At 46.7% G+C, this 25459-nt stretch overlaps 4 protein-coding genes across 9 annotated transcripts; 1 reads left to right on the top strand and 3 right to left on the bottom strand.

The window, feature by feature from the left end:
• Positions 1–11: 11 nt before the first annotated feature.
• On the top strand, positions 12–2082 carry LOC105702035 (type 1 phosphatidylinositol 4,5-bisphosphate 4-phosphatase). Its single transcript, XM_012429258.2, has 6 exons — positions 12–240; positions 325–506; positions 584–793; positions 895–1035; positions 1104–1158; positions 1282–2082. The coding sequence occupies exons 1-6, from the start codon at positions 162–164 to the stop codon at positions 1365–1367; spliced, it is 753 nt and encodes a 250-aa protein (XP_012284681.1). The 5' UTR covers positions 12–161; the 3' UTR covers positions 1368–2082.
• A 114-nt stretch (positions 2083–2196) lies between these two features.
• LOC105702031 (pyruvate carboxylase, mitochondrial) lies at positions 2197–13535 on the bottom strand. Of its 6 annotated transcripts, XM_012429247.2 has the most exons (14): positions 13438–13505; positions 9686–9870; positions 9039–9316; positions 7788–8107; positions 7564–7714; positions 7251–7462; positions 6946–7148; positions 6611–6872; positions 6218–6536; positions 5629–5679; positions 4888–5355; positions 4416–4805; positions 3520–4352; positions 2197–3444 (listed from the first exon to the last, which is right to left on the bottom strand). In XM_012429247.2, the coding sequence occupies exons 3-14, from the start codon at positions 9172–9174 to the stop codon at positions 3196–3198; spliced, it is 3594 nt and encodes a 1197-aa protein (XP_012284670.1). In that variant the 5' UTR covers positions 9175–9316; positions 9686–9870; positions 13438–13505; the 3' UTR covers positions 2197–3195. The 6 variants fall into 6 exon arrangements, with proteins under 6 accessions (XP_012284670.1, XP_012284667.1, XP_012284668.1 ...); XM_012429244.1 differs by lacking the exon at positions 9686–9870 and having other exon boundaries at positions 13438–13535; XM_012429245.1 differs by lacking the exon at positions 9686–9870 and having other exon boundaries at positions 13434–13519.
• Positions 13536–14205: 670 nt separating this feature from the next.
• On the bottom strand, positions 14206–18819 carry LOC105701942. Its single transcript, XM_012429102.2, has 5 exons — positions 18758–18819; positions 17928–18197; positions 17685–17884; positions 17239–17621; positions 14206–16922 (listed from the first exon to the last, which is right to left on the bottom strand). Exons 2-5 carry the CDS (start codon positions 18188–18190, stop codon positions 16710–16712), a joined length of 1059 nt encoding a protein of 352 aa, XP_012284525.1. The 5' UTR covers positions 18191–18197; positions 18758–18819; the 3' UTR covers positions 14206–16709.
• A 399-nt stretch (positions 18820–19218) lies between these two features.
• On the bottom strand, positions 19219–22998 carry LOC105702191 (probable methylmalonate-semialdehyde dehydrogenase [acylating], mitochondrial). Its single transcript, XM_012429568.1, has 8 exons — positions 22860–22998; positions 21600–21672; positions 21340–21539; positions 21191–21269; positions 20751–21118; positions 20211–20639; positions 19768–20046; positions 19219–19584 (listed from the first exon to the last, which is right to left on the bottom strand). Exons 1-8 carry the CDS (start codon positions 22905–22907, stop codon positions 19483–19485), a joined length of 1578 nt encoding a protein of 525 aa, XP_012284991.1. The 5' UTR covers positions 22908–22998; the 3' UTR covers positions 19219–19482.
• Between the last annotated feature and the right edge of the window lie 2461 nt (positions 22999–25459).

Genomic DNA, 25459 nt, shown 5'->3' with positions numbered 1-25459 from the left:
GCCAAGAGTGAGCGCAGCTCCCCTTCTAGAATGTGCGGAACCTCGGAAAAGTGTCAATAGGAGACCGTGTAGTTTGTCAACTTTGTCATCGGGGTTCTGTCAAATTCCTGACACCGGACGTACGCGAGATCGTCTCCGTTTGAGTTTTTATCATCGCGACCATGGGCGACGACATCGAAGGGGAGCGGCAACATCTCCTTAAAAATGACACCTCTACGTACAGTACAAATGACATGATAGGTAAATCCGAGGAGAGTTCTAAACCAGTTAGGCTATTCAATGCGGCATGTCATCGCTCATTTCCGTTTTCAATTACTGCTTTAGGTGCCTCTCAAGAAGATGGGAACACGGTCTCTTCTATAGGGCCCAACGAGTTACCTCCGCCTTACCAGTCTAATGCAAATGCAGTGCCGATGGTGACATGCAGAGTGTGTCAGGCACTGATTAATATTTCTGGCAAGAGAGATCAGCATGTTGTTAAATGCCCTCAATGTAACGAAGCTACGGTACGACTTTTTGGGTCTCCGTTCTCTTGGCGTGGCTATCTCATGCGTTTCGCTAATTCCCTGTTTGCTGATTTTAGCCCATAAGGAACGCACCACCTGGAAAAAAATATGTGCGTTGCCCGTGTAACTGCTTACTCATATGTAAGAGCTTTTCGCAACGTATCGCCTGTCCTAGGCCAAATTGCAAGCGTATCATTAACCTTGCACCTAGTCCTGTTACTCCACCTGTACTCTCTATGCCGGGAATGTGCAGAGTCGGCTGTGCACATTGCCATGATACGTTCTTGGTAAGTCCGGATGATTTCAGATTATCTGCTCGTTATTACATTTTTTAATTATCTACCCGGACGAGGTAGTTTCAATATGTAGCACCATTTGTTTGTTGCAGTTTAATTCGCTCAATAATTCCTTAGCCAGATGTCCACACTGTCGCAAGGTTTCCTCCGTCGGACCAGACTTTGCTAGAGGCAGAGGAATTACATACATTATAATTGGCATTATTGCCTTTGTTGTCGGCATTGCTGTGACGGTATGACTTTATTTCTCTGACTTTTTATCATCTGCTCGAGAATTAATTTTATCTAATTTCACGTGCAGGTTGGAACATATTCATACGTAAAAACTAACGGAGGAATTTATGTGGCATATGTTGGTAAGTTGCAGCGATAATAATTTCTCTACTTTTCTATTAAAAATTAACAGAATACATTGAAATACTACTAAACTCTTCTAAAATGTTGAAATAACTGAGAGGATTTTTTTGTTCTATGATCAGGTGCATTCCTGATAGCACTGTTATGCTTGGGTCGCAGTATCTACTATTATAGAATGAAGATTAGTTTTATAGAAGGACCCATCTAGTCTTTTTATGGAAGATCTATGGAGAATTATGTCAGAACCCTAATTCTTCCAACGTCGATGTCGTATAACCGATTTAGATCACACATCGCAGTAATAAAGCGTAAGTCCATGTATATGTGCAAATAAGTACGTATGCGGATTGCAAGTGTTGATGTACACATTGACACGCCGATATTATGCATATATAACGTATAACAAATCCATACACGAAGCAGAGACACACGTATACATATGTGCAGTTAAGTGCATTTTCTAATCTCTGTTTGCCTATGTCATTATCTATACCCAAAATAAATAATAGAACTATGTAAGATCGAATAGCTGGGGCCTGATTTATACGGTTCATGACAATGGATGCAAATGAGATCAATGATTCAACATGAACGCGATATTAATGGATTGACTGAGGCATTAAAAGCAAGCGTATTTATATGACAATGTTAACTATGGAATGTATTTACCATTTAAATATTTTGAACATTTTGAACGTTTGAGTCCCATTCGACGTTCGGCTATTAAGTTGCATGCGTCTTTAAGAATATTTAGGGCAGGAGGATGAAGGGTTAATCGAAATGACGAGCCATAAGTCAGAATTGTGCATTTCCGAATAATGTTTTTTCCACTATGTGCAAGCGAATTGACACATGCTAACTTTTAAGTATGTGAGAAAATTCATGGTTGTATTCTGAAGAAATAATAATCCTTACGAACAATACATCGTTCTTTTACTCGGTGACGAGTTTCAAGGAAATTACTACAGCTTCCAATTCCTCTTTTCAGAGAAGTTGCCGGCAAAGTTGGGCGGAAGGTGAATTCAGCGTCCGTGTTATTAAAAAGTAAAATATTTATTTTCTAATAAAACATATACGTAGAATGTATCCAGAAAAATATTCACAAAATGAACTCTAGGATGCGCATGTCTCTTTGTGACATTTTTTAGGTACCTACATAATATTAATTGCACGTTGTATATATTTTGTGTTAAGGTCCAACAGCGGAATCTTTGGATACACGGGAAGCCTGAATCTCACGCTTCACTTGCCACTTTTCGGACATTATTCTTTACCTTCTGCCTATTTTAAATAATTTCATTTAAGTGGGTGAACCTCGAGCATAAAACGTGAGGCAAACCGCTAGGTATGAAAACGTAACAAGGATATCACAATAAAATTCCGTATTACTCGTTCAATCGAACACTAACATCCCAGAAGTGCACTACAAGATATTCTCCCGAATGCTCTCCTCTATACAGAATTATTACGATTTGATTATCCGCAGGGGCTTAGCACTGAGCATGGAAACATCCGCTTTTAAGGTACGGATCCATAAACCTATTTAGACGGGCATTTAACGACGTACCGAAACATCTCTCTGGTATCGCCCTGAGACTAGGACTTTAATTAAAATAGTTATGCCATCGGAAGTCCATTTAACAAAAATGGCGCCTGTACGACTCCTCGCGAAATCCCAAGTTTTTCGGGTAACACAGGACGAAGAAGTCTCGTTAAGTCTTTGACACGAAGCCGAACATATCTCCATCGTCACAACTCAGCCCCCGAAAAGAAACATCCATATTTTACAACCTATCTCAGGTGCGGCATTTTAAGTCGAACGCTACCGGCGCACCCTGATGTAAAATTAACGGTATTTACAGTATTTCACTCATTTTACGTCGGAAATTCGAATCGCCATTCGACATAACACGTGCCGACGTTGCAAGGAACCGCAGCGATTAATAAATCCCACGCAACGTCTTCACGATTCCTCCAGACAATTCCAGATCGGTAAGACCAGCTTAATTCGAGAGATTCCTTGCCCGGAGCCCACTTTACTCCAGGGTCGCCAAGAGATCGTCGCCCTCGACCTTCATCCCTTGATTGACGTCGAGGGTTTTAATTTTCCCTGCCTTCGGGGCCTGCACTATCATCTCCATTTTCATTGCAGAAAGGACGACCAAGGCTGCACCCTTTTCCACGGTATCGCCCACCTTGACCCTGATGTCGATGACGGTTCCTGGCATGGGTGCTCCGACCTGGTTCTTGTCTCCTTTGACAGCCTTGGGATGAATGTGAAGTTCCTGAAAAGAAACGGAGAAAAAATTAGGATTCGGTTCGCTCCCGATCATCGGGATCCTGAAAGTGGAGGCGCCTACCTTAACGGCCTCCTTGTCCTTGATGAAGACGGACCTCAACTGGCCGTTCATTTCGAAGAATACTTCTCTCTCTCCGTTCGGGGTAAGGTCTTCGGCCATGGCCAGGGTCTTGATACCAAGGGTCTTGCCCTTCTCGATGGTAACGTCGAACTCCTCTCCAACCTTCGGCCCGGTCAGGAATATCCTCGTCTCCAGTTTGTCGACCGGACCGAACGATTCCCTGAAATTGAGGTATTCCTCGGTGACCTGGGGATACAAAGCCGCCGACATGATGTCCTTGTCCGTGATGTGAGGATGGCTCTCTTGTAGATGCTTCTTCAAGGCACAGAAATCAAGGGGCTCCATGTTTGCGCCAGGTCTGCCCTGGACGCGGGGCATGTCCTTGAGGACCTTCGACCTAAGAGGCTCGGGGAATCCTCCGTGCGGCTCCCCGATGGCACCCTGGAGGAACTCAATGACCGACTTGGGGAAAGACAGCTCTTCCGCCTTGTTCATGACGTCCTCGGCCTTCAAGTTATTTTGCACCATGAACTGTGCCAAGTCGCCGACGACCTTGGAGCTGGGGGTAACTTTGATGATGTCTCCCAACAGAAGATTGGCCTCCCGGTAGGCCTTTTTCACGTCCTCGAAGAATTCTCCCAGACCCAGAGAATATGCCTGGAACTGCAGGTTCGTGTACTGACCCCCAGGAATCTCGTTCAGGTAAACGTCCGCATTCCCTGCCTTCATGGTCGTCGTGCACTCGAACGGGGCGTAGAGAGTCCGGGTCTGTTCCCAATAAGCGGAGTACTCAGAAATGTCGCTGAGTTGCAGCTTGGTGTCCAAAGGCGTGCCTGAAGTAGAAGACAAAATCGTGAATATATGTCGAAACCTCATTTACCGACATCGATATTCACCTTGTAGAGACGCCACGATGGCTCCCATAGACGGCTGACTGGTCATCCCCGACATGCTGTCGACGGCAACGTCTACAACGTCTGCTCCATTTTCACCACAAGCCAGCATGGCTGCAACCCCGGCACCAGCGGTGTCATGGGTGTGGATGTGAAGAGGGATATCGGGATGTTTCTGCCTGATGGCATCGATCAGCAGCGCGGCAGCCTTCGGCTTCAGGAGGCCGGCCATGTCCTTGATGCACAGGACATGAGTGCCAGCCTTAACGAGCTCGGTGGCCAGGTCGGTGTAGTACTTCAGGTTGTACTTCGTTCGAGTAGGGTCGCTGACATCTCCCGTGTAGGAAATAGCAGCCTCGACGACACCTCCCGACTTGCCGGCTGCTTCCATACCTGATTACAAAGGAGATACAGTTAATATTATACGTCGTCCTGTAATTGATCTATAAAAAAAATCAATGGTTACGGATTTTACCAAGGATCAAGTTCGGCAGATAGTTGAGCGAGTCGAAGACCCTGAAGATGTCCATGCCGGCTTCATGGGCGAGCTCGCAGAACTTGAAGACGACGTTGTCGGGGTAATTGGTGTATCCCACGGCGTTGGCTCCTCTCAGGAGCATCTGGAAGGGGATGTTGGGAATGGCTTTGCGCATGTCCTCCAAGCGTTCCCAGGGACATTCGTGGAGGAACCTCAGGGCCACGTCGAATGTCGCGCCGCCCCAGTTCTCCAGGGCGTAAAGGTTGCTGAATTTGTGGGCGACGAAGGGAGAGATCAGCAACAGGTCGTGAGACCGCACGCGGGTTGCCAGAAGTGACTGATGAGCATCACGGAAGGTGGTGTCCATCAGGAGCAAACCTTTGTTCTCTCGGACGGCCTTGGCGAACGCTTCCGGTCCATGCTCGGTTAAAATCTGGCGCAAGCCTTTTGGTGGCTCGTTCACCCCTAAGATAAAATGGCCACGGTTAGTAGAAGCTTGTCCGTTTCCTCAGGAACGGGTAAAAAGCGGTTCGTGAACCCGAGTACCAATTCTTTAGCTTTAAGCTCCCAATCGGAGGAAGCGAACATTAGGCTCGAGGGTCACGGGTTAACGCGACCTACGCCTATTGGATCGCAAGAATTTTGGCTAATTATGCGTGATCACTCAAAGTGATCCTAATTAATTCCTCGAGGTCAGGACAAAAGCGGATGAAAATAATTCGAAAATTACACTCGTACCTGGAACGTCCTGGTCGTCGAGGCCATCGGCAGCTGCAAGCCTAGCAAAGTCTAAAAAAATTGCCAAACAAAATGATAAAGCATGCGATAAACCATGGTCATAAGAGAACGGGGGAACGAAAGAAATTCCGGGTAAACTTAAGCTCGATCGCGCAACGATTTCCGGTAATTAACGCGTCGATAGAAGTTTAATAAACGCACGACTCCAAGACACAAGATGGAAGCTTGAGTGCACCTATTAATGCCACGGTGACGAGAGCACAAATTAATTCACGTACGAGGATGAAATACGAGAAATACCCTGACGGTAAATAGCGGTGCAATTCCATGCTCCCCAGGATTATTAATAACAAAGATGGCGGATGAAGTAAATTAAAGAAACTTCCAGGTGGCCGCCATTCGGGGAATGTGATGGAGATGGTGTACGAATTCTTGATTAGAGTCAGTCTCCATCAATTTTGGATGCTCGGAGGTGAACGGAAAAATCACACGGCCCCCAAAGAAAGTGCACTAAGACAAAGCGAAGTAATTGTTTCCGACGGAAACCTGAATACTGGGCGTTAACAGCGTCAGTGGTCGATTTGCATACCTTTTGCGATTTGAGGAACGTATGGCTTAATTTTTGCTGGTTTCAGCGACGTGGCCAAGGGCGTGCTGGGACCGTTGACCAGAACGGTTCCTATGTAATTCAGCAGCTTTTGAGCGCGATTCTGGCTGGGTAAAAATCGGAAGAGCTGCGGGTTCTCGTCTATGAAGTAGGTATCCACCTTCCCGTTGAGGAACTTCTGGTTCTCCAGGACGTTCAGCAAGAACGGTATGTTGGTCTTGACTCCTCGCACTCTGAACTCTCGGAGGGCTCGGTTCATCTTTGCGCAGCACGCCTGGAGGTCCGCTGCATGAGCGATTACCTGGAACAATTAATTACGGTGATTATCGACAGGAGGCAGGTACACGATTTCCATGGCGAGCCGGTTTCGAGTACCTTGACGAGGAGGGAGTCGTAGTAAGGCGAGATAATGGCTCCCGCGAAAGCTGAAGCACTGTCCAACCTGATACCCATCCCTTCACCGGACCTGAAGACTTCGATCCTTCCCGTATCCGGCTGGAAGCTCTTCGCAGGATCCTCCGTGGTGACGCGGCACTGTATCGCAAAGCCCTGAGGCTTGATCTTCTCCTGGGTCATGTTGAGCTCGGGAAGAGTCATGCCCTCGGCAATGTGGATTTGCGACTGCACGAGGTCGATGCTGCGATCAATAATTCGTTGTTAATTATTAATTCTACTAATTTAAAGAGTTCGACAGGGATTGAGCTTTTTACCCCGTGATCTCCTCGGTGACGGTGTGCTCGACCTGGAGTCGAGCGTTGACCTCGATGAAGTAGAAATTGCCAGTGTCGTCAGCCAAGAACTCCACGGTGCCGGCGTTCGAGTAGCCTACGTACTTGGCCAATTTCACCGCGAAATCGGTCATCCTGTCTCTAACCTTGGGATCCAATATGGGAGCAGGAGCGATCTCGACGACCTACCGCCAAAGACGGATCGGTTAAACCCATCCTTTAAATTTCCGACCCGGAAATGGATGGTAAACGGTCCTCTACGGGCCCTCGAAGAGCATGGAGATTACCTTCTGATGTCGACGCTGAACGGAGCAATCACGCTCGTACAGATGAACGACGTTCCCGGCATTGTCCCCGAGCAACTGGACCTCGATGTGTCGAGGTCTCTCGATGAACTTCTCGATGAACATCGCGCCGTTCCCGAAGGCGGCCTGGGCCTCCGAGGAAGCTCGCTCGAACATCTCCTTGACTTCCTCCATCTTCTTGACCACTCTCATGCCTGGATGTCAACGAGAAACCTTTGCCTCCAATATTCGAAAAGCCCGCAAACGAAGGGAACCGCCAGTTTTTATTTCCTGGCGAGCACAGAGCGTGCAATACCTCGACCACCGCCTCCATAAGCAGCCTTGAAGATCACCGGAAGTCCGTGCTTGTTGCAGAACTCCATCGCTTCTTCGGAGGTCGTCACGGGTCCATCGGTCCCAGGAACTATTGGAACCCCTGCTCCTATCGCGGCCTGTCTCGCCGCTACCTAAATAAAAAAAAAATATATATATGAACCCTCCATTTAAAAATTCATACCTATATAAAGCATATTCGGACACCTTGTCACCCATTTGTTGCACCACTTTGGGGCTGGGACCGATGAACCTGATCCCGGCATCGACGACTGCTTGCGCGAAGTCGGACCTTTCTGACAGAAAGCCATAACCGGGATGTATGGCGTCCACGTTATTATCCTTCGCAATTTGAATAATTTCCGGGATGTTCAAGTAAGCTTGGACGGGTGGCAGTCCTCGACCGACCAAATATCCTTCGTCCGCCTTCTGCCGGTGCATGTGCATCTTGTCCTGCTCCGAGTAGATGGCCACCGACCTTATCCCAAGTTCCGTGCATGCTCTGAACACTCGTATGGCAATCTCACCTAGAAATTGTTACCTTCTATGCTTAAGGTGGCAATTAAAAAATTTCTTATATTTATTTCGTAGTCATGCGCGATCTAAGTACCGATCTACCGAGGAGATTCCGAATCGTCAGATGGATATACGTATTTGTTTGTTTCAGGTAACTATAAATAATCAGGGGACTTGGCTGTATCTTCGATCAGGTACGCGCGCCTAAATTTCTCCCAAGTTTCAGTACTGAAATAACTGCCCTTTCTCTTGACATTGGACATTAGGCCGAGTCCAATTCTCGTTCCCCTCAAATATTGTTTATTTAGCGCGATTAAGAGTCCGGGGTCACTTCCTGGAGGGAAAAAATAAAATAAAAAAGAGAAAAGAGAACATCGCGTTATTCCGCATCAACAACACTGGCGCTAAATTTACCCCAAGATTCTGCAGCTCCGATCAGCGATGAAACTTTTTTCCCGTGCAAAGATCATTAATTGCGTAACGAGTTTAACAATCGGTCGGATAGATAATAAAGGAAGGAGAGAATTTTCAACACCGTCAAAAGCGGATAAGAACGGCATGGTAATTTATCAGAGATAAAAATGGTCAAGCAAGAGAGGAATTCGATTAAATTTATGAATATCAATTTCACGTGGTTTTATTTCTTTTTTTTTTCAGTCTACTCCAAGTAGTCTCATAGTGCATATGCAAACGAAGTTGCGGCCGAGTGATTCTCGTTTTACAGGAAGGCACTGGCTCTCGTTGCCAAAGGTCATGTGCTGAATAGCTTTGCGACGTCTTCGGGTACCTAAGTCGCGCGTACGCGGACCGAGGTCGAGGACGACCTCGAGCTAAGTCAATTTTGAACGGACTTACGGCATTCTTGTTCCTATAAACTAGTCTGAAAATTAAGGGAGTTTGGAACGGACTTTCCACGGTAGAATCGAAGGCTGGCGGTCTCACCTCTGTTTGCCACGAGGACCTTCCTGATGGGCTTGTACTGGACGTCGGTGCCGAAGTTCTTCGTGGCCACCTTCCAAACCTGAAGAGTGACCCTGTGCCTGGCCAAGGGTTTCCCAGCCTTGTGAACGGAGTACATGTTGCCTGTTTCTTTCGGTCCTTACTCCACGGAAATTCCCTCCTCCTCGTCGTCTCCTTAGAGTTCTTCCTGAGTACGGTTTCCTAGTCCTCGAATTCTTGAGTCCCTGCCTTCTCCGGGCTACCGCTCGGGAGGTCGAAGTCTGAAACGTGACGACAGGAGTGATATAATGTGCCGATGCGAATCTCCATACCGAGGAGGCGTAACGAGGAACCTGCAGAGAGCAATCGTTTCCCTCCCATTGACCGACGAGATGGAAGCAATCGATCGGCGTCCAAGATTAGATCTAACTAGAAAATCGAAGAGTGGAGTACCATGGGATTCATTTGCAATGCCTTGTCAACCCTAAAACAAGGTCGCATCGTTATCGTCCTCGGGAAGTAAAGTATGGATTTCGAGATAACGTCAAACAATCCACCGTGGTAAGCGGGGAAATGTTCGAATAAAATTGACAATGACTCGACTGTCGGTCTTATCAGAAGTTGCATTACCATTCCCGAGCACCGTTTACCGTGTTTAAGACTCTCGGTTACGCTTTTCCAGTTTTTTAACGTTTAATAGCTCCCGGAGTCCGAATATTGGGCATCCATTCATCAGGCGGCTTATCCGACTTGACTTTGGCAAAAGACTCCTCTTATCGTCTGCCTTGGCCCTTACGTAACGCCGGGCGCGTAGACTCTGAACCTCGCAGACGGTCTGCAATTAGCAATTTCATTATCTTCGTCTGCCGATCCGCGGAAATGTGCGAGTGTGGGAAAGTTCAGGGCGACGCGTGTACAGATGCAAACCCGAGTCGTCGTTGGCGCTCCCCTTAGGAAATCTTTCAAGGAGCTTGAAGGAAAACACCTAGTTTAATAATATATATTACGTTCTTCTTTACCGCCCGGAATATACTCCGACATCTCGACGTTAAAGACGTCGCTTGAACCATAGCCATTAATTATTCTTATCAAGGCGAAACGTCAGAAGTGGACGAATAAAAAAAAAAGCTCGGTTAGCGGAAAAATAAGAGGGAGATTTTTAGCGTCCACTTAAATGGGATTTTTATTTTTTCTCCGCGTCCATTTTCTGTATAAGAAAAAAAAGGAAAATCAAGGAACAACGACCTTAACGTCCTCGTCCGCATTTCGATCAGCATACGGGTGCAGGCTGCACTTTACGTACAGGCGTTGCACGCGCCTGCATACGTGCACTTGTTTCTGCAATGTCGCAATCCCCATCGAGCAAAGCACTTGACGCCGAGAAGCCGGCTTTTAATTTATTTCCCGATTGGTTCTGTAGAGGAAAAAAAAAAAAGAGAGAAATTGGAACCCCCAAGAAAATCAAAATAAATTCCCTCGAATTCGCGAACGGCATCTCCGGAAATGATAAGTCGCGATAAGACACCATAAGTCAGATCCGATGAGTCACTCGCTATCAGACATTAATGAAATTCGATCTACCGACGTATATACCGGTAAATCGTCAATCGATCGATAAGATACTCTCGATAGGATCGAGGCGTGCTCTCGGTGTAACGCCGACGAGTACATAGGTCGTGAATCGCGAATTGCGTCCATTGAACCGCGGTGCAGCTCGTGCATCTCTTCGTACTCTCCGTTTAGCTAAGATCTGGAAGTCCGGGGTTATTCGTTAAGGAAAGGGGCCCGGTTCTTTAAACGTTTCGTCAACAATAAACTGCGATTGTTTTCGAGCCAGTAATGAATTCCGACAGCTCGTTAACGGAGTCCATAGTCCGAAATTTCATGAACCCCTGAACCCTAAGCCGTTGAGCTTGCGGCAACTCTTCTTCGGCATATCAGAGCTTGACTTCCCGACACACTTTTGCAACGATTGCACCGCGATAGGCTTCGGTTTATTTATTTGTCTTCGTTCCCCCCCTCGCGGTGTACATTTTGTAATTCATCGCATCCATGGTTGGCGTATCTTTCGGGGCGTGGCTCGAGAGACGAAGAGACGTCAAGAGCGTCGAGATTGAGAGGCTCGTCTCGGGGAATCTTACGAGATTACATGACGACCTCTACCTCGACATGGACTTCTTCCGTCGTTCCTAACATGCCGAATATGTCCAACATGTCAACGAAACGTTACGCGCCTTTAAACGAGCTCTCGTCACGCGTGCAACCCTCGACTCCCTATTCCCGCTTCGATCAGCTGATCCCTCAACTCGGCCAAGAACCCGTCCAGGACGTCACGTGCGAATCGATATTTTTTATATCGGGGTTGAACCGGAAGAATTTTGAAAATTCCTTCGGGGATGCTTATGATAGGAAGAATTAAGTCGAGAGGCCGAATAGCTCGTGTCGACCTGGACTTGTTCGGGGCCGATCAATAACTCGTACTGCGGATGTTGAACCGAGCTCGGCTTCAAGAAGTTCCCACAGGTGTTTTGACTCCACCCATGTCATTTGACAATTTAGGTCTGAGTTTGATCTCGATCGATTTTCTCTCCTTTTCAGGTGGACCTAGTTATTGACCCAGCTTGTGTGTCAGTCACTCCTTGACGAGTAGTCATCCTTGTGGAGACTTTGTACGGCCGCGTACATGCTTTGTATGGCAAAAACTCGTGGAACGAGTACTCCTTGAGCACGTGCTCGTGCCGAGTCATCGGTTCAATCATCTCGCATGTAATTTTCTTTCCGTCCGAGGCGATCCTGTCGGCGGTACCGATTATTGGGACCAATTCCCTGGTCGATCGAAGTGCATTACTATTCACGAGTGGCCGGCTCCTTCAATGAACAATTTTTTTTTTTTCTTTATTTCGCAGCATCTACTCGGGAAAGATCTTCTGTTGCGTAGAAGAAAAAGAGAAATACAAACATTGGATCGTTCTTGACTTTTCTCTCGAGAAGTCCAAATTTATAGGCTGGCGCAATTTCTCCACCGTTCACTTTTGCTGGTACTCGACAATTGTTTCGCACTTTCTTTCTCGTTTCGTGAGAGCAGTCGGCCGGGATTTATCGTAATTGCTCAGTGGAAACTGCCGACAAGTCCGGCACTCTCTTCTTCCATCTGGTAGGAAAAATTTTTCCAAGCAACGAGTTCGGTGCTTGGATTTATTTTTTTTTTTTAGTTTTATCGTGGCACTAGATCCATCTCGTCGGTGATATTTCCGGAATTGCGCGATTGAATGATATTTCGTAATCTTTGTCAGAAAAGTACATATGGAGCAATCCATGATATCTTGTGGCGAGCCACGAGGTACCCTATCTCGTATCGATGACTTTCCAAATTCATGAAATCTGCACTTTGAGACAACTTTTTTTTTTCTTTCAAGCGATAGATCGAGTCTTTTCAAGAAATTTAATGTCGGATACATTTTCCAACATTTCATGACAAGGCTGGTAAAATTAAATTCAATCGTCCCCCATGAATACAGGTGAGTGGATTACGTCGTTCGAAGGCAGACATACTCGCTCGCAGATACCATTTAATTGAAATGAAAAAATTCCTAGATCTTTTTTGCCAGTCCTTGACAAAGTTCATCTTGACAAGGAAATTCACGCAATCGTGAGATGTTTCGCAACCGAGGAAACAGGGTATTTACGTTATCAATTATCAATGGCAATTGGCATAACATTTAAGTCTGAATAAGATAAAGGCGCAAAAGCGGTGGCGGGGAAACATTACGTGAAAATGATAGGATAAATGAACACTTTCCCTCGTTAACGAAATAAATTATCTAACCCCACCTAGCACATCTATTATTATGCAATCAAGATCGATATATAATATTTTCCAATCAATGACACTCGAGGTGACGAAGAGCCGCTGCTCGTCTCTGTCATTCCGATTTAAAATTTTGAAAAATTCGATCACACGTTCTTCCCACGTGGCATCCCTATGAACAATTCCGGAAACGTGAGATAAAATCGCAGAATTGTATAAAATCTTGGAGGCGGCACTCATAACCTAGAACCGGCGAATACGTACGTGCTCCCGACGAGTGAAATTCCCGGTGACACGAAAATCCGCTTTGTCAAGAAATTTCCTCGATATTCAAATTTTTCTACAGCGTCTCGTTTGACGGGCAACGATGTAGGGGGAAAAAAAGGGAGGAAACTAAATCGCGTTAATTCCGACGGTCAGGCACGAGGCTCGAAAACCCTGTCGGCGATTTAAAGCGGGACAGAAAGTAAAAGAAACTGCAAGGGGAAAATAAAACTTCAGTCGAGTTTTCCCGAGCGACGGAACTGACGTAACGTCCGTGTCCCACGGGGGCGCCGACGGCGTCTTTCAAGAAAGCAAATTTGACGTACTTACGTTTTCCGCGGAGACAAGACAGGCTCGACCCTTGTCCGGCAAAAGCCCAAACCGTACTAAAATCTTGTTTGGTAAACGTCCTGGCGCACGCGTTCGACCTCTACCGAAATAGACTTGTGAGCGTACGTGTGCTCGCGAATCCTCTGGAGCGGTGCCGCCATCTTGCGCGACTAGAAGGAACGAATTGAGGCAAGATAAGGCGTGACATATATTGACGGTTTAACGAATTCCATGCATTCTAATGATTTCCGAGATGAAAGGAAAGGACCGAACGAAGCCGCAAGGCTACATCCAGGGGACACTGATGGTGCTTTGTAATTTTGTATTTTTAAATACCGGAAAGAGATTCAGGGGAGGGATTCGAAAGGAAACTCGGAGGGTAAAACAGAGGAGCGTTCCAAGGCATCCGAATGAAATTCAATGAACGGGTGTATTTCTTGCCTGCCTTTGACGCCCGTTACTACTTAGCTGTCGATATTCGTTTTTTCACATAAAAAGTACGTTTCTTATCGAAGTAGTAAAACAATTCTCTGCTTGATATTATTGTTCATTTTATAATTATAAGGAAAATTGTAACACATGAAGGCAAAAACTGTACTTTGGACTGTGAACCCTTTGCTAATCTGGATAATGCGATAATTGGCCTTGATAAGAAATATTTGTATAAAAAATGTTTTGCAACTGCTCGTCAAGAAAGTCTTAGCGCAATCGATTAAACAATGTGGGCATAGTGGCTTAAGGATATTTTTTTATAGATGTAGATCCATGTACGTTTCGCAACGCGGTATTCGATTTATTATACACATATACGCCCTAAATGGGCGCGAGCTAATTCTCTTCCAAGTTCAGTTAACAATTCAATTCTCGATAGTAAACATCGCGATCGGTAACGTAGTCGTAATTATTCTGACATACATTATTAATTATACATAGAATTGATTTGCCTACCTAAAGCTAGCTAAAATGTTACGAAATGCATAATGGAGGTGACTGATCCAAGATGGCCGAATCTCCCGCGAGTTCCCATCTCGTTAATTTCCAAGATTAATTTTATGGGTCGCTTTTATCGCGTCGGATCGACCGACAATGTGGAAACGCATTTTATCGCAGACCCTGGCAACTCGAATAGGATTATTCTCCGTTACACATCTCTCAGGCTAAGGTTATAGGTGTATATATACAGTAATTCATTACGCCCGCTAAGTATAGGTGGAAGTCGAAAATTAATAAAGTTAAAAAAATACAATCTTAAAAATAGAAACTATAACCGTCCTCTCTCTTCGGCTAGCACGAATATTTGTTTCTCCCCTGCCTCTCGGTTTTTTTTCTCCTCTAGGTTCTCAAGAAAACATCGAACATCATTTTTGTACAGAAATTCGATCTACGATTTGTATTCGGCAACGGGTCCGTCATGACCGTCATCAAGGGAGAAGTAAAGGAACGTTTCTGCATGTCAAAATGATACATAAAATTCAAAGGTATCCTACATACTTATCAACTTACCCTAAAAATGATACCTAGTTTTGCAGCAAAATGCAAAGTGCCATTTGCGAAGTCACAGACTCGTACAAATACTCCGAAGGTATTCATTTAGCAATTTGATATGCTGCATAGCTATCGAAGTACTCCGACACTCCTTCACGTAAGTCATCACATTTTAACAGACCTCAGTACCTGTAACTTTGAAAAAAAAAAAATTGTTCACACAAGTACTCAGGTCTGTTTAGTTTTTTAAATGTCACGCTCGATATTTACATCTAGTTTTGACGTTGGGCCGATTATTTAGTTCTAGGTGAAAAAAAAAAAAATTGACGGCCCTAGTGTTCGAAAAAAAAATTTATTTAACATTGTCCGAGGTGTAAATATCGCGCGCGGATGCAGACTCGTTCTTGAGGGGTCTTCAGTCAAGCTGCATTCTACCCTCTAGGATTCAAGTAGCAAATGAAGTTTGCCTCGCTTTAACGCTCTCTGCCGAATTTTTCGGATCATTGGTAAACGTCTCCAAAGTAGATCGCGCCGTTATCTCAGGCAAACTACGCTCGATTGATCTTCGCAAACGATTCGGTACTCTCATTGCGCGTTTCCTCTTGTCTAGGTACACGGTGTACTGGATTGAGTAAATTTGTAGCTCCGGGTGCAAGTGCGCGTCTTTCGAAACTTCATTGTGCGCTGGGAGGTCCTCCATGCGACGAGAGCACTTTCCTATATAAATTTCCTAATCAGCCCTTTACTCAGTTAAGACACAAACTTAACGTTGAGCCTCCCTTCCGTAGCTTAATTAAAACGTCAAAAAATTAAGAACTCCTCAATATCGGTAAAAAAGTGTAATTCAGAAGTGCTCTTCTTGCACCCGGTGCTCCGTTTTGTACTGCCATCGAAAAGGAACTTAAAATCGGCCGAGGGAAAGAACAATGCCCCTTAAGCTGCACTTTTCTAATTTTTTTTTTTTCTTTCAAAACGGTTGGAGGAACCTTTCCATCCCCGGTTGAAACTGGGTAAAGGAGACTGTGAAAAATCACGAGAAGAAAAAATACTCGACGTCGACGAATCAAGGTATCAAGGAGAACGTAAATTTTAGGTTCGTCTCTCGTTTAAAAAGAGGGAGCACACTTAATAGTCCGCTTCAGCTATCATTGTTGCTTTTCAAGCAGCGTAAGTACTTAGGTCCCTGGGACCAGGCCTTAATACGTACGAAGTACCTCTCGTGAGTGAGAAAGATTTTCCGAAAATCGACTGCACGTCTTTTCGTGTAGTTACGAGTAGCCAAGTAGATATAATACGTAGATAGGCAGACAGATCCGTCGATCCTGTTCTCATCGTGAATCCCTCAACAGGGAGTCCTCCTCTACAAAACGGAAGGATCAACGGATCCCCGATCGAACTTCACGAGGTCTTGAGCGATCTCCGATCGACGTCCGGGCGAGCTGTCGATCGATTTTTAGTCGGAGTCATCGTCAGAAATATCTCCAGCCCGGTGACGGAAGTTTACGATTAAAAGTCGATGATTAATGGAAGTCATTCTCAGTCGCCGAAAATCGATTAACAGCTTCCCGTGAAAAACCATGGAGCTCCTAAAGTCCCGGGGGAAAAAAGGGTTCCCAGGGCGATCAGTGTTTCTTTACCGCGTTTCCTTCCCCAGGGACGGCAGGACTCTCGCAAAAGACCTAATCCTAGCTGATGTGTTGTAAAAATAGGCGAGTCTTATGCTACGTATAGTATTTCAAATTTGAAAATGGTTATCCCTGCTCCCTCGATTCGAGTTGAGGGAAGGATTACTCCTTGTTGTCGGCCTCTTGCTTCTCGGTTTCGCCTAAGAGCGTCGACTTGTCCTCTTCGTGGCCCTCCGCTTCCGGTTCCTCGACGCTCTGCCTTTGACGTCTTGACACCTTCCTTTGCACGTAAAACATAAGGACGATGCTGACGCAAGCCAACGCCGCCAGGCTCGCCAGGACAATGTAGATCATCATCGGCATCTGATTTGATTTCTGAAATGATAATTAACGAGCTTGACGCATGATTCTAAGTACTGCATTTTTATAGAGATCAAGGATATTTTTTTCAGGGGAGTTAATCCCGCGTGAAAGCGAGCTCCAGTTTCCGAAGTCGATTCCCTGTCTGCTTTTAGATTCGCGAACGCACTCCTCTTATCGATCAGGGCTTTGGATAGCTTTGGTGCAACGCGATCAATATTTACCCGAGGTCCTAATTTACCCTGACCGAACAGCTGGGGAGAATCCCTCGATCCTGACGAGTTAGAAACTCGAACAGAAGCTAGAGTATGAAGAAGTTTGTTCGAGGTACCTTCCACTGGAAGTAGGAAGACGCGTCGGTGAAAGGCCATTTCCGGGGCCAGGGTTTCATCGTGCCTTCGGGAGTCTTGAAGATCAACCCTTCCAGACTTAGACCATGAGCCAGGACACTGGTAGTGATGTTGCCTTTCTTGTAGGACGCGATTCCTGCCTTCATGTACATCTGCGGGATCGTCTCGTTCTCTCGGAGCTTCAAAGTGACTCTGGGAAGCTTCCTGGGCAGTTCCGAATATATATTCATCTTGGATCTCGGTGAAGTGGGGTACCTGGAGCTGGAGGTGGTGCTCGGAAGCTTCGTCGAAGTCCTGGAGGAAGTTTCCTGGACGCCAGCGTTCGCCGTTAAGGAAGACTCTGGAGGAACGGCTGAGACAAACTCTGAGAAATTAAATACAACGGATCACTCGATTGCTCGTTGTCCTTTATTAATTCCTTCTTTACCTTCTTTATCCTCAACGGTGGTCTCAGGGTTGGACGTCTCTTTTCCAAGGAGCTGCGTCGTCGTCTCGTGGACGATCTTCCTCCTTTCGGTCTCCGTCCTCGATTTCTCGGAGACCTCCGTTCTGATTTTCTCCTTGATACTCGTCTCCTTGTGGAAGGGTTTCGAGGAGTTCTTGAAGATCGCGTGCCCGACCTTATCCCTGGAATGGGAGGCCTCGTGCAATGATTATCGATTGCGTTCACAGGTGATGGGATTTCGGGGCTACTTGCCTGTCCATCGCTAGGACCGTGTTGGCGAAAAGGTTGTGGTCGTTCTGGTTCATCAGGAAAGGCGTAGCTATGCAGGAGAGCATGATGATCACCATCAGTGTACCCATCGTGTACTTCAGGATCTTCGGCCGCGACTTGCTCGAGGATTGCGGAAATCCGCTCGCGGAAAACTGATCCGTTTGCGGAAGGATCGTGTACTGGAGGCTGGCATCGCCCTTCCGTACCGTTTTGTACATCTTCTAGCTTGGGCAAAAATTAGGAATCTTATGGAGACGTCCCCGAGATTACTCATTTCAATTACTCGAAAAGAGGCTCGATCTTAAACCTTGAATCGAGGTAACTTTGAGAAATAAAATCGAAGGACCAAATAATAATCACCCTTCTCCCACGCTGATAATCTCTCTTACCAATAAATAATTAAAATGCGTTTAATTTCAATCTTCCACTGAAGAGTAGAAAAATTAAAATGTCCAACAAAGGACGCACAAGCCGGTCCCCCATGCAAAGGCTGAACCCTAAACAAAATAATTGCTACAAACTCGACATAAATCCGAATCCCAAAAAAATAAGAAGAAAATGTTATAAAAATAAGTGACAATTGTCGCAGGGTTCACTGTACACTCCGCGAGTACTTCAAAGTGACATCCAAAATCCCGTAATCCATGGTCCGGGTTTCCATCGATTTTTCCGAAAAGAAAAACAAGCCAACGCCGTGCGGGGCCCAAGGGAGGTGTTTTGTAGGAAAATCCGAAAATCTTGAGAAACGGAACCGAGCGGAAAATGGACCGATCTGGTCGACTTACGATATGTATTTCAGGCGACAGGTTTTCCTTCTGTTTTTCCGGGGCGGGCTGTCGAGGCTTCGGTGGTAATCCGGGACAGGCAGAACCTCGCCTGTGAGGAAATTCTCGTGGAAAGCGCGCAGATGCGCCCCCAGGGGGTGGCTCGCCCCTCGCACATGCGCGCTGTCCACTTCCGGTAATTAGCGCGGGTTCAAAAGGCTCCGTGAGATTGTTTCCGCGACGACGAGAACGAAGGACGTCGTAATCAGTATCGACCCGAAAAAGTGTCTCGTTGAGACGGGCTCCTATGAGCTCGTTTAATGCGTTCTTAAAAAAAGAGCAACTACTTTCGCGATTCTTAGTGATCCTTGCCACCCTTGTCATTTTCTCACGTTCCGATTCCAATTCACTCGAGTTTAAAAAAAACTTGACGGATCCAACGGAAGGATCAATGGACTGAGAAGATGAGAGATCAGCCTCCGTTTCCCATGATTCTATAAAAATAGCTTTATTCCTATAACAAGCGCTTCGTAACAAAACTGGAAATCTTATACCTTAGGAACCTGACAATGGAAGACGACGGCGTGGCAGTAACCTTTCAAAAGCGGAAGATCTTTTTTTGGGTCCTGTTCCCTCGATATGAAATAAATGCATTCGTAATTTTTAGTTATTGTCCATTGAATAAAATACTAATCGCACATCCCGAATAACCGTGAGAGATCTTAAGAGCGAAGAAGATGAGATCGTCACTGCATTGTTGGCATAGCAGTGGAGGCAACGGTATCGGTGGCATCGCTGGACCTCCAGAGTTGGGTCACCGTTTTCGTTTGCGTGTGGAAGTTGATGCCCTGAAAGGAATAGATTCTAAATCGATACGAATACAGATTGCCAAGGCGATGAATAGACGTGTCAAAGGATCTGCGGATATTCGCCGGGGCCCAGATGAGGAGATAATTAGGGACGCATGAATTGGAGTTTGCAGTTGGTCTCTTCAATTGTTAACGAGTCGCTGATCCTGCGAGAATACTTACGTATTTCCCGTAGAAGTGGTTGTCACCGAGGAAGGATCCCTTATTGCCGGTGAAGCTGAACATTGGCAGGGGTACCGGGATCGGTACATTGACGCCGACTTGACCTGCCTCAATCCTGTTGACGAAGGCCCTAGCAGTCGCTCCATTGGTCGTAAAGATGGCTGTCCCATTCCCGTAGGGATTTCTATTAATTATTTCAATGGCCTCGTCCAGCGTGCCGGCGCTCAAGCAGCAGAGAACTGGACCGAAGATCTCCTCCGTGTAGCACTTCATAAACGGCTGAAACGAAGCGTATGTTATAAAAAAAAAAGTAAGAAAGAAAAATAAACAAGCCCTTCACCATGTTCTCTACTCGCGGCGCTCTCCAGGTCTCCTTTTCCATTAATTCCGGATTTATACTCTAGTAATCTACCAAGTTACACCGTAGGGGGAACGGCTCTAACCTTGACGCCAGATAAGACGGTCGGGCCCACGAAGTTCCCGGTTTCGTAGCCCGGAACGACGATATCTCTTCCATCCAGATCAAGAGACGCTCCATCCTTCACCCCGGAATCCACTAAATCGCGAATTCTGGTCTTGGACTGGGGAGATATGACCGGTCCCAAGTCAGTACCTGGCACGTGGCCAGCGTTCACCTTTAGCTTCCTCGCGGCTTCCACCAACTCTGGTATCCATTCTCCGGACTTGCCCACGAAAATAGCCACGGAGAGGGCCATGCACCTCTGGCCAGCGGCACCGAACGCTGCCCCCACGATCTGCGACAGGCTCATCTTCCTGTTGGCATCCGGCATCACCACGCAATGGTTCTTCGCCGCCATGTTGCACTGGACACGCTTGCCGTGCTCGTTGGCTAACTTGTAGATGTGTTTCCCCTAAAACCAGAGATCAACCCTAAGACTACAAAGTTAAGGGTTTCTACGTGGAACCTGTTGCGACATCCTGGTCCGACGATAACTGGGTTCGATGGAACGTTTATAAAATACCGCTGGATCGGAGCCGACGAAAGATACAGCTTTGATATCGGGGTGTTCGCAGATGAAATCAACCGCCTGATGCTGGCCGTGGATGACATTGAGCAGCCCTGGCGGTGCGCCAGCTTTGGCGAACAAATCGGCCAGAATCATGGACGCTCCTGGGACCCTTTCCGACGGCTTCAGGATGGCAGCGTTTCCGCATGCAACGGTAACCGGGAAAGACCATAAAGGAATCATTGCTGGGAAGTTGAACGGGCAAATCGAGGCCGTCACGCCGATGGGGACTTTGTACGAGATGGTATCCATGTCCGTGGCGATGTTGGGCACGGATTCCCCCATTTGCAGGATGGGAATGGCTGTGCAGGCGTCTATCACCTCTGTGGGAAGGAGGAAAATGCAGTCACTGCGGAATCGAAATTCCCTATTAAAAATGGACCTCGCATACTTACGTAGACCCCGAAGAACGTCGCCTTCGGCGTCCGCCATGGTCTTCCCATTTTCCTGGACAATGATCTCGGCAATTTGTTTCTGCAAAGTTACCCGATAATCGGTTAAACTCGTATCAGAGGTAATTGTTTATAGAGAAATGAGGACCAACCGAATGCTCGCGGACTTGGGCTTGGTACTTCAGCATCAAAGTCTGTCTGGTCAAGACGCTGGTGTTCTTCCACTTCTGGAAAGCCGTTTTCGCACACTCCACGGCTCTCTCCATCTCTTCTTTGGTAGATTTCGGGGTGCGGCAGAGCAACCGATTCGTCGCTGGGTCATGAACGTCCGTGAACTCCGTGCTCTCGGAGTCTGCAAATAAAATAGCTTTTAGTAGGCGCACAAAAGATGATACCGAATCTCGTTATTTACCCACGAATTGTCCATCGATGTACATTTTTACAGCGGGGGCACCGGAGCTGTAGGACCGCATACTGGTCCGCAGCTGGAAAACCGTGAGAAAAAAAAAAGACAGAAAAATTAGAAACTCATTTAGAAAAATATAGAAAGTAAAGTGATTATGCGGAACTCGATAGCATGGAATGAGACGACACCAAAAAACGAGGAGTTTAAAAATTGGTAGTGGTCATTTAAATATTGAGGAGCTCGAGATTTATTCAATACGGGTAGTTCTGTGTTTCCTATCCTTCTAACGAAGCAAAGAAATCCTCATTAAAGCAAAGTTACCGACGTAAAGGTTAATTTAATCCAGGGATTAAATCACTACATGATTTGAATAGCCCACCCCGCGGCGCATTAAAAGTAATGGTTTCAACGCCGGTGCTATCTAGTACGGCAACGGTAAGTGATGCGACATGGAAATCACGGGCCGAGAGAGCAATTGCACTCATAAAGACGCCTGGGCGAATTGAAATAATAGGACATGATCGAATGAATAACAGCTATGAAGACGCACTAGAGTGCAGAACGGAACGGTGAAGATTTCCATTTGAATCTTGCGAGACGACATTTGCTAAGAGCGAGATTACATTTTCTCTTTCAGGTACAAGTACTTTAAAGGGGAGCACTTTAAAGTGAAGTACAGTAACACTTTACTCAGTTTACTTTCTTTTACTGCGCCGTCGCCTCCACAAAGTTTCGCTAGAGTAAATATGAAAAAAATAGTGTCTCAGGTAGAGGTACTATCGAGACGGTTGAGAAAGCTGTTTCCAAGATAACAGCTCGAAATTATCATACGTTTTCGTTTATGTAACCGGTCGATAACGAGCGAGATATGAAAGCAAAAAAAGAACGAAATAACAACAACGTCCTTAACAGTTGCGCAAGCTTGCTTTTTTCCAATAGTTGAAATCTGGATTTCGAAATCGTGATATTAAATCTCGGAAGTCGTTCGATCCCGTGGGATTTTTTTCTGAGCTTTGCCACGAAGTCGGAAGTGATATAGTGGATAATTGAAAATGAAAAAACGGGTCGATTTCGATGAGTGAAAAAAATCCCTGGATCTCGTAGTACGTAGTTCCGCCATGATCCGCCAGAGGGAAAGTCCCCTCGCAACCGCGAGAATCGATCACATGACTCGAAAGTCAAAATGGCTTCCGACAGGATGTGGAAGCCGAGTGTATGAACGAATTTCTATCGTCGAACCGTCTTTAAATCTGCGTAATGTCGTACCTCGCGGCCGAGAGCTTTAACGAGGAGCGCCATTGGTCCCACGCTCATCCCGCGAAGTTGCCGTACAAACTGAAGGAATCCGCCTTAAAAAACGACCTTGCGTCCAATCGATGAACTGTCCGACGTTTTTCGAACCGAGGTTAGGGTGTTTGCCATGGAGCGGGTCGACGTTATCACGACGGAAGATAGATTAGGCACTCAATGGCGTATCAAGCGGTGGAGGAGCTTCCAACTAATTTTTACATCTCATCTCTTATCGGCTCGGCTCTTTCACCGATTAACGACCAGTAATAAGTAACGATTTATTTTAAGCTATCACATAGTTCAATGAAAACAATTATTAAACTCAACCATTATATTTAGAGGAGTCCCCTGATTATTATAACAAGCGCGGGTTATTTAATCACGTTTGAGAAATAACGCGCAACCGCGTTTGGCCCCTTTCTTTTTATCACGCGTGCCCCTTTGCACATCGAATAATAAGTACGCCATTGGTGGGCTTAATCAAATGCCAGAACGTTCCCTGTGTGAACAATGATTCCGACACATCTACCCAAGTCATGCGACATTCACGCGAGCGATGTTTTGACCGCACTCGCAGCCGTAATTGCCGCATTTCGTGGGCCGATACACTTTCGGAGTGGCGTGATAATTATCGCGCCGGGACAATTGAAATCTCCATTGCAAAGTTGCCGTTAAAGTCAATCAAGGTTAGGCTCGCATTGGGCCATGGGGTCGCGACGTCATGAAAGTAAAAACAAAGCGGCTAAGCGATCAGATTTTCAAATTCCCACCGCGAAGATTCGAGAGTCCGCGAGTTATCCCGCGAGTTCCGGTTGGCGCTTCGAGCGGTATTTCAAAGATGGCGCCACGGTCTCGCTTCCCGGCGTCGAGGTCTTCCTTTGTTCCGAGTGACTCGAGGAAACGAAGAAAGGTCTCGGGGTCTTCCACGCGGGATTAAAGAAACGAGCTCGCCTCCTGCCTTCGCATTCGACTCTCTCAAGTCGTTAATGTAACGTTTCAATCGCGTGCCGCCATGCTCGTACGTATTGAGCGTCTCTCGTATTTTTCAGATGCAATCCTAGGTTAGCTGGCAATCGACGATAGCTTCAAGGCGCACCATCGGCATTCCGGAACGGAGACTAGTGGTCTAACTGCGAACGGCAAGCGGATTTTCGACAGAGGTACCTAAAGACCAGCGACATACCCAGCAACGTTTAAGTATTAAGATTGCGAAAGCACCGGACGCCGCCATGTCCGTTCCTCGAGGGAGAGAGAGAGATAAGATTCGACCGAGCTTCGTTATTTTCGACTCGGCCGGTATCGGAACAGGAGTGCGTTGTTTTCGCGCCCGGCACTCGGAGGAATAATTTTAAGCTTTCGCTCTCATCACTTAAGACCGTTTGACCCTATTGGTCGAGGCTGAGGGGCCCCGACGCGGCGCAGTCGGCGAGTAAACGTCGAAGCGCTCATTCGATCGGCCTCGAAGCTTCTTCAGAGAAGGATCGATCTCGCCTCCTTATTCGACGACGCTAAAGAGCCTGATTGGGAATCCATACGCGGCGAGCGAGGCATAATGGTGCGATCTTGAACCCCGAGAAGGTGCATTATCCCCGTGATTTATCCCGCGCCCTCGAAATGGCTTCCATCTCCATAGCGATCTTTAACGAATCGATCCGCCGGACTTCTCCCATTATCGTTGTCCGTGCACCTTTGCCTCTTTCATATCGCCGAATGGAAGCGCTCTCGAGGACGTCGGAAAGCACGGTAGAGCTTCGCGCCAAGTACCATTACCCGTGTATTCATGTTATCTTTTAGAAATTAGCTTCTCGTCCCGAGAGAAGTATCGCAATGGATTTTCTAACGCATGCGCGCTGCGTATTAAGTTCCCCCGGACGATCCTACGCTACTCGTGCAACCCTGGTCGCAAATGCAGGACGCGAGGATCCCGGGTAATCGTTAGCAAGCCGATCACACGTTGCTTCGCTCGCTGCCAGGCTGGACTTGATTTGCGGCCTTGGCAAGTAAAGTCGGTTTTCACGAAACCTGTAGCTTAGCGAGTCGCTCGCCGATCTCTTCGGGGTCGACCTTGGGATTTCGCGACCGAGGTATCGTCACGGTCGACCCCGAAAATCGGCGACCAGGATGAGGCCGGTCTATCACCGGAACCGCAAAACCGAGTTACGACCGACACGACTCGTTAGATATCCAGTCTAGTCGATCTTGTATGTCCGGTTCCCTGCCGAGGTTCTTCACGACAGCGAGGCGAGCTCGGTTTCTTTTCGACATGTAACCGGTGGCTCGTCCAGGCGGAAATTTAAGGCGAGCGCCAACCGGTCCTCTTCGGCCTCCATCTTCCTTTCCTCCAAAAGCGGAGCCGCGCGTCGAGCGGCGCGCCTCGGAGTTTTGGCGATTTTTCACGTCGCGTTTTTTCCCTTTTTTTTTTTTCTTTTTCGTTTTTTCCGGAATTTCTTCGAGGCGGTCACGCTTCGGGCGGCTCCGAAGCCATAACGTTGCGGCTCAACTGGTTTCCGCAACCTTTTCGTAACTCTACCCGGTAAAACGACACGCGCCGGGTACGCGTCTAGATATTTTCTATC

The sequence above is a fragment of the Orussus abietinus genome, unplaced genomic scaffold (assembly GCF_000612105.2).
Source record: "Orussus abietinus isolate OABI.00-Male unplaced genomic scaffold, Oabi_2.0 scaffold46, whole genome shotgun sequence".
NCBI lineage: Eukaryota > Metazoa > Arthropoda > Insecta > Hymenoptera > Orussidae > Orussus > Orussus abietinus.
Note: the sequence above shows the minus strand (reverse complement) of the source record. Positions and strands in the feature narration are given on the sequence as shown.

Excerpts from the sequence above, each read along its gene's own strand:
- LOC105702031 (XM_012429244.1), bottom strand. The coding sequence starts at position 9,174 with ATGTACTCCGTTCACAAGGCTGGGAAACCCTTGGCCAGGCACAGGGTC. Across the intron at positions 7,715-7,787 it reads TGCAACAAATGGGTGACAAG|GTAGCGGCGAGACAGGCCGC; the intron begins GTGTCCGAATAT and ends TTTTTTATTTAG. Across the intron at positions 6,537-6,610 it reads ACGACTCCCTCCTCGTCAAG|GTAATCGCTCATGCAGCGGA; the intron begins GTACTCGAAACC and ends TAATTGTTCCAG.
- LOC105702035 (XM_012429258.2), top strand. The coding sequence starts at position 162 with ATGGGCGACGACATCGAAGGGGAGCGGCAACATCTCCTTAAAAATGAC. Across the intron at positions 794-894 it reads ATTGCCATGATACGTTCTTG|TTTAATTCGCTCAATAATTC; the intron begins GTAAGTCCGGAT and ends TGTTTGTTGCAG. Across the intron at positions 1,036-1,103 it reads TTGTCGGCATTGCTGTGACG|GTTGGAACATATTCATACGT; the intron begins GTATGACTTTAT and ends TTTCACGTGCAG.
- LOC105701942 (XM_012429102.2), bottom strand. The coding sequence starts at position 18,190 with ATGTACAAAACGGTACGGAAGGGCGATGCCAGCCTCCAGTACACGATC. Across the intron at positions 17,885-17,927 it reads GCCCCGAAATCCCATCACCT|GGATAAGGTCGGGCACGCGA; the intron begins GTGAACGCAATC and ends CTCCCATTCCAG. Across the intron at positions 17,622-17,684 it reads CACCGTTGAGGATAAAGAAG|AGTTTGTCTCAGCCGTTCCT; the intron begins GTAAAGAAGGAA and ends TTAATTTCTCAG.
- LOC105702191 (XM_012429568.1), bottom strand. The coding sequence starts at position 22,907 with ATGAGCGTGGGACCAATGGCGCTCCTCGTTAAAGCTCTCGGCCGCGAG. Across the intron at positions 21,270-21,339 it reads CCCAAGTCCGCGAGCATTCG|AAACAAATTGCCGAGATCAT; the intron begins GTTGGTCCTCAT and ends GTAACTTTGCAG. Across the intron at positions 21,119-21,190 it reads CGACGTTCTTCGGGGTCTAC|AGGTGATAGACGCCTGCACA; the intron begins GTAAGTATGCGA and ends TCCTTCCCACAG.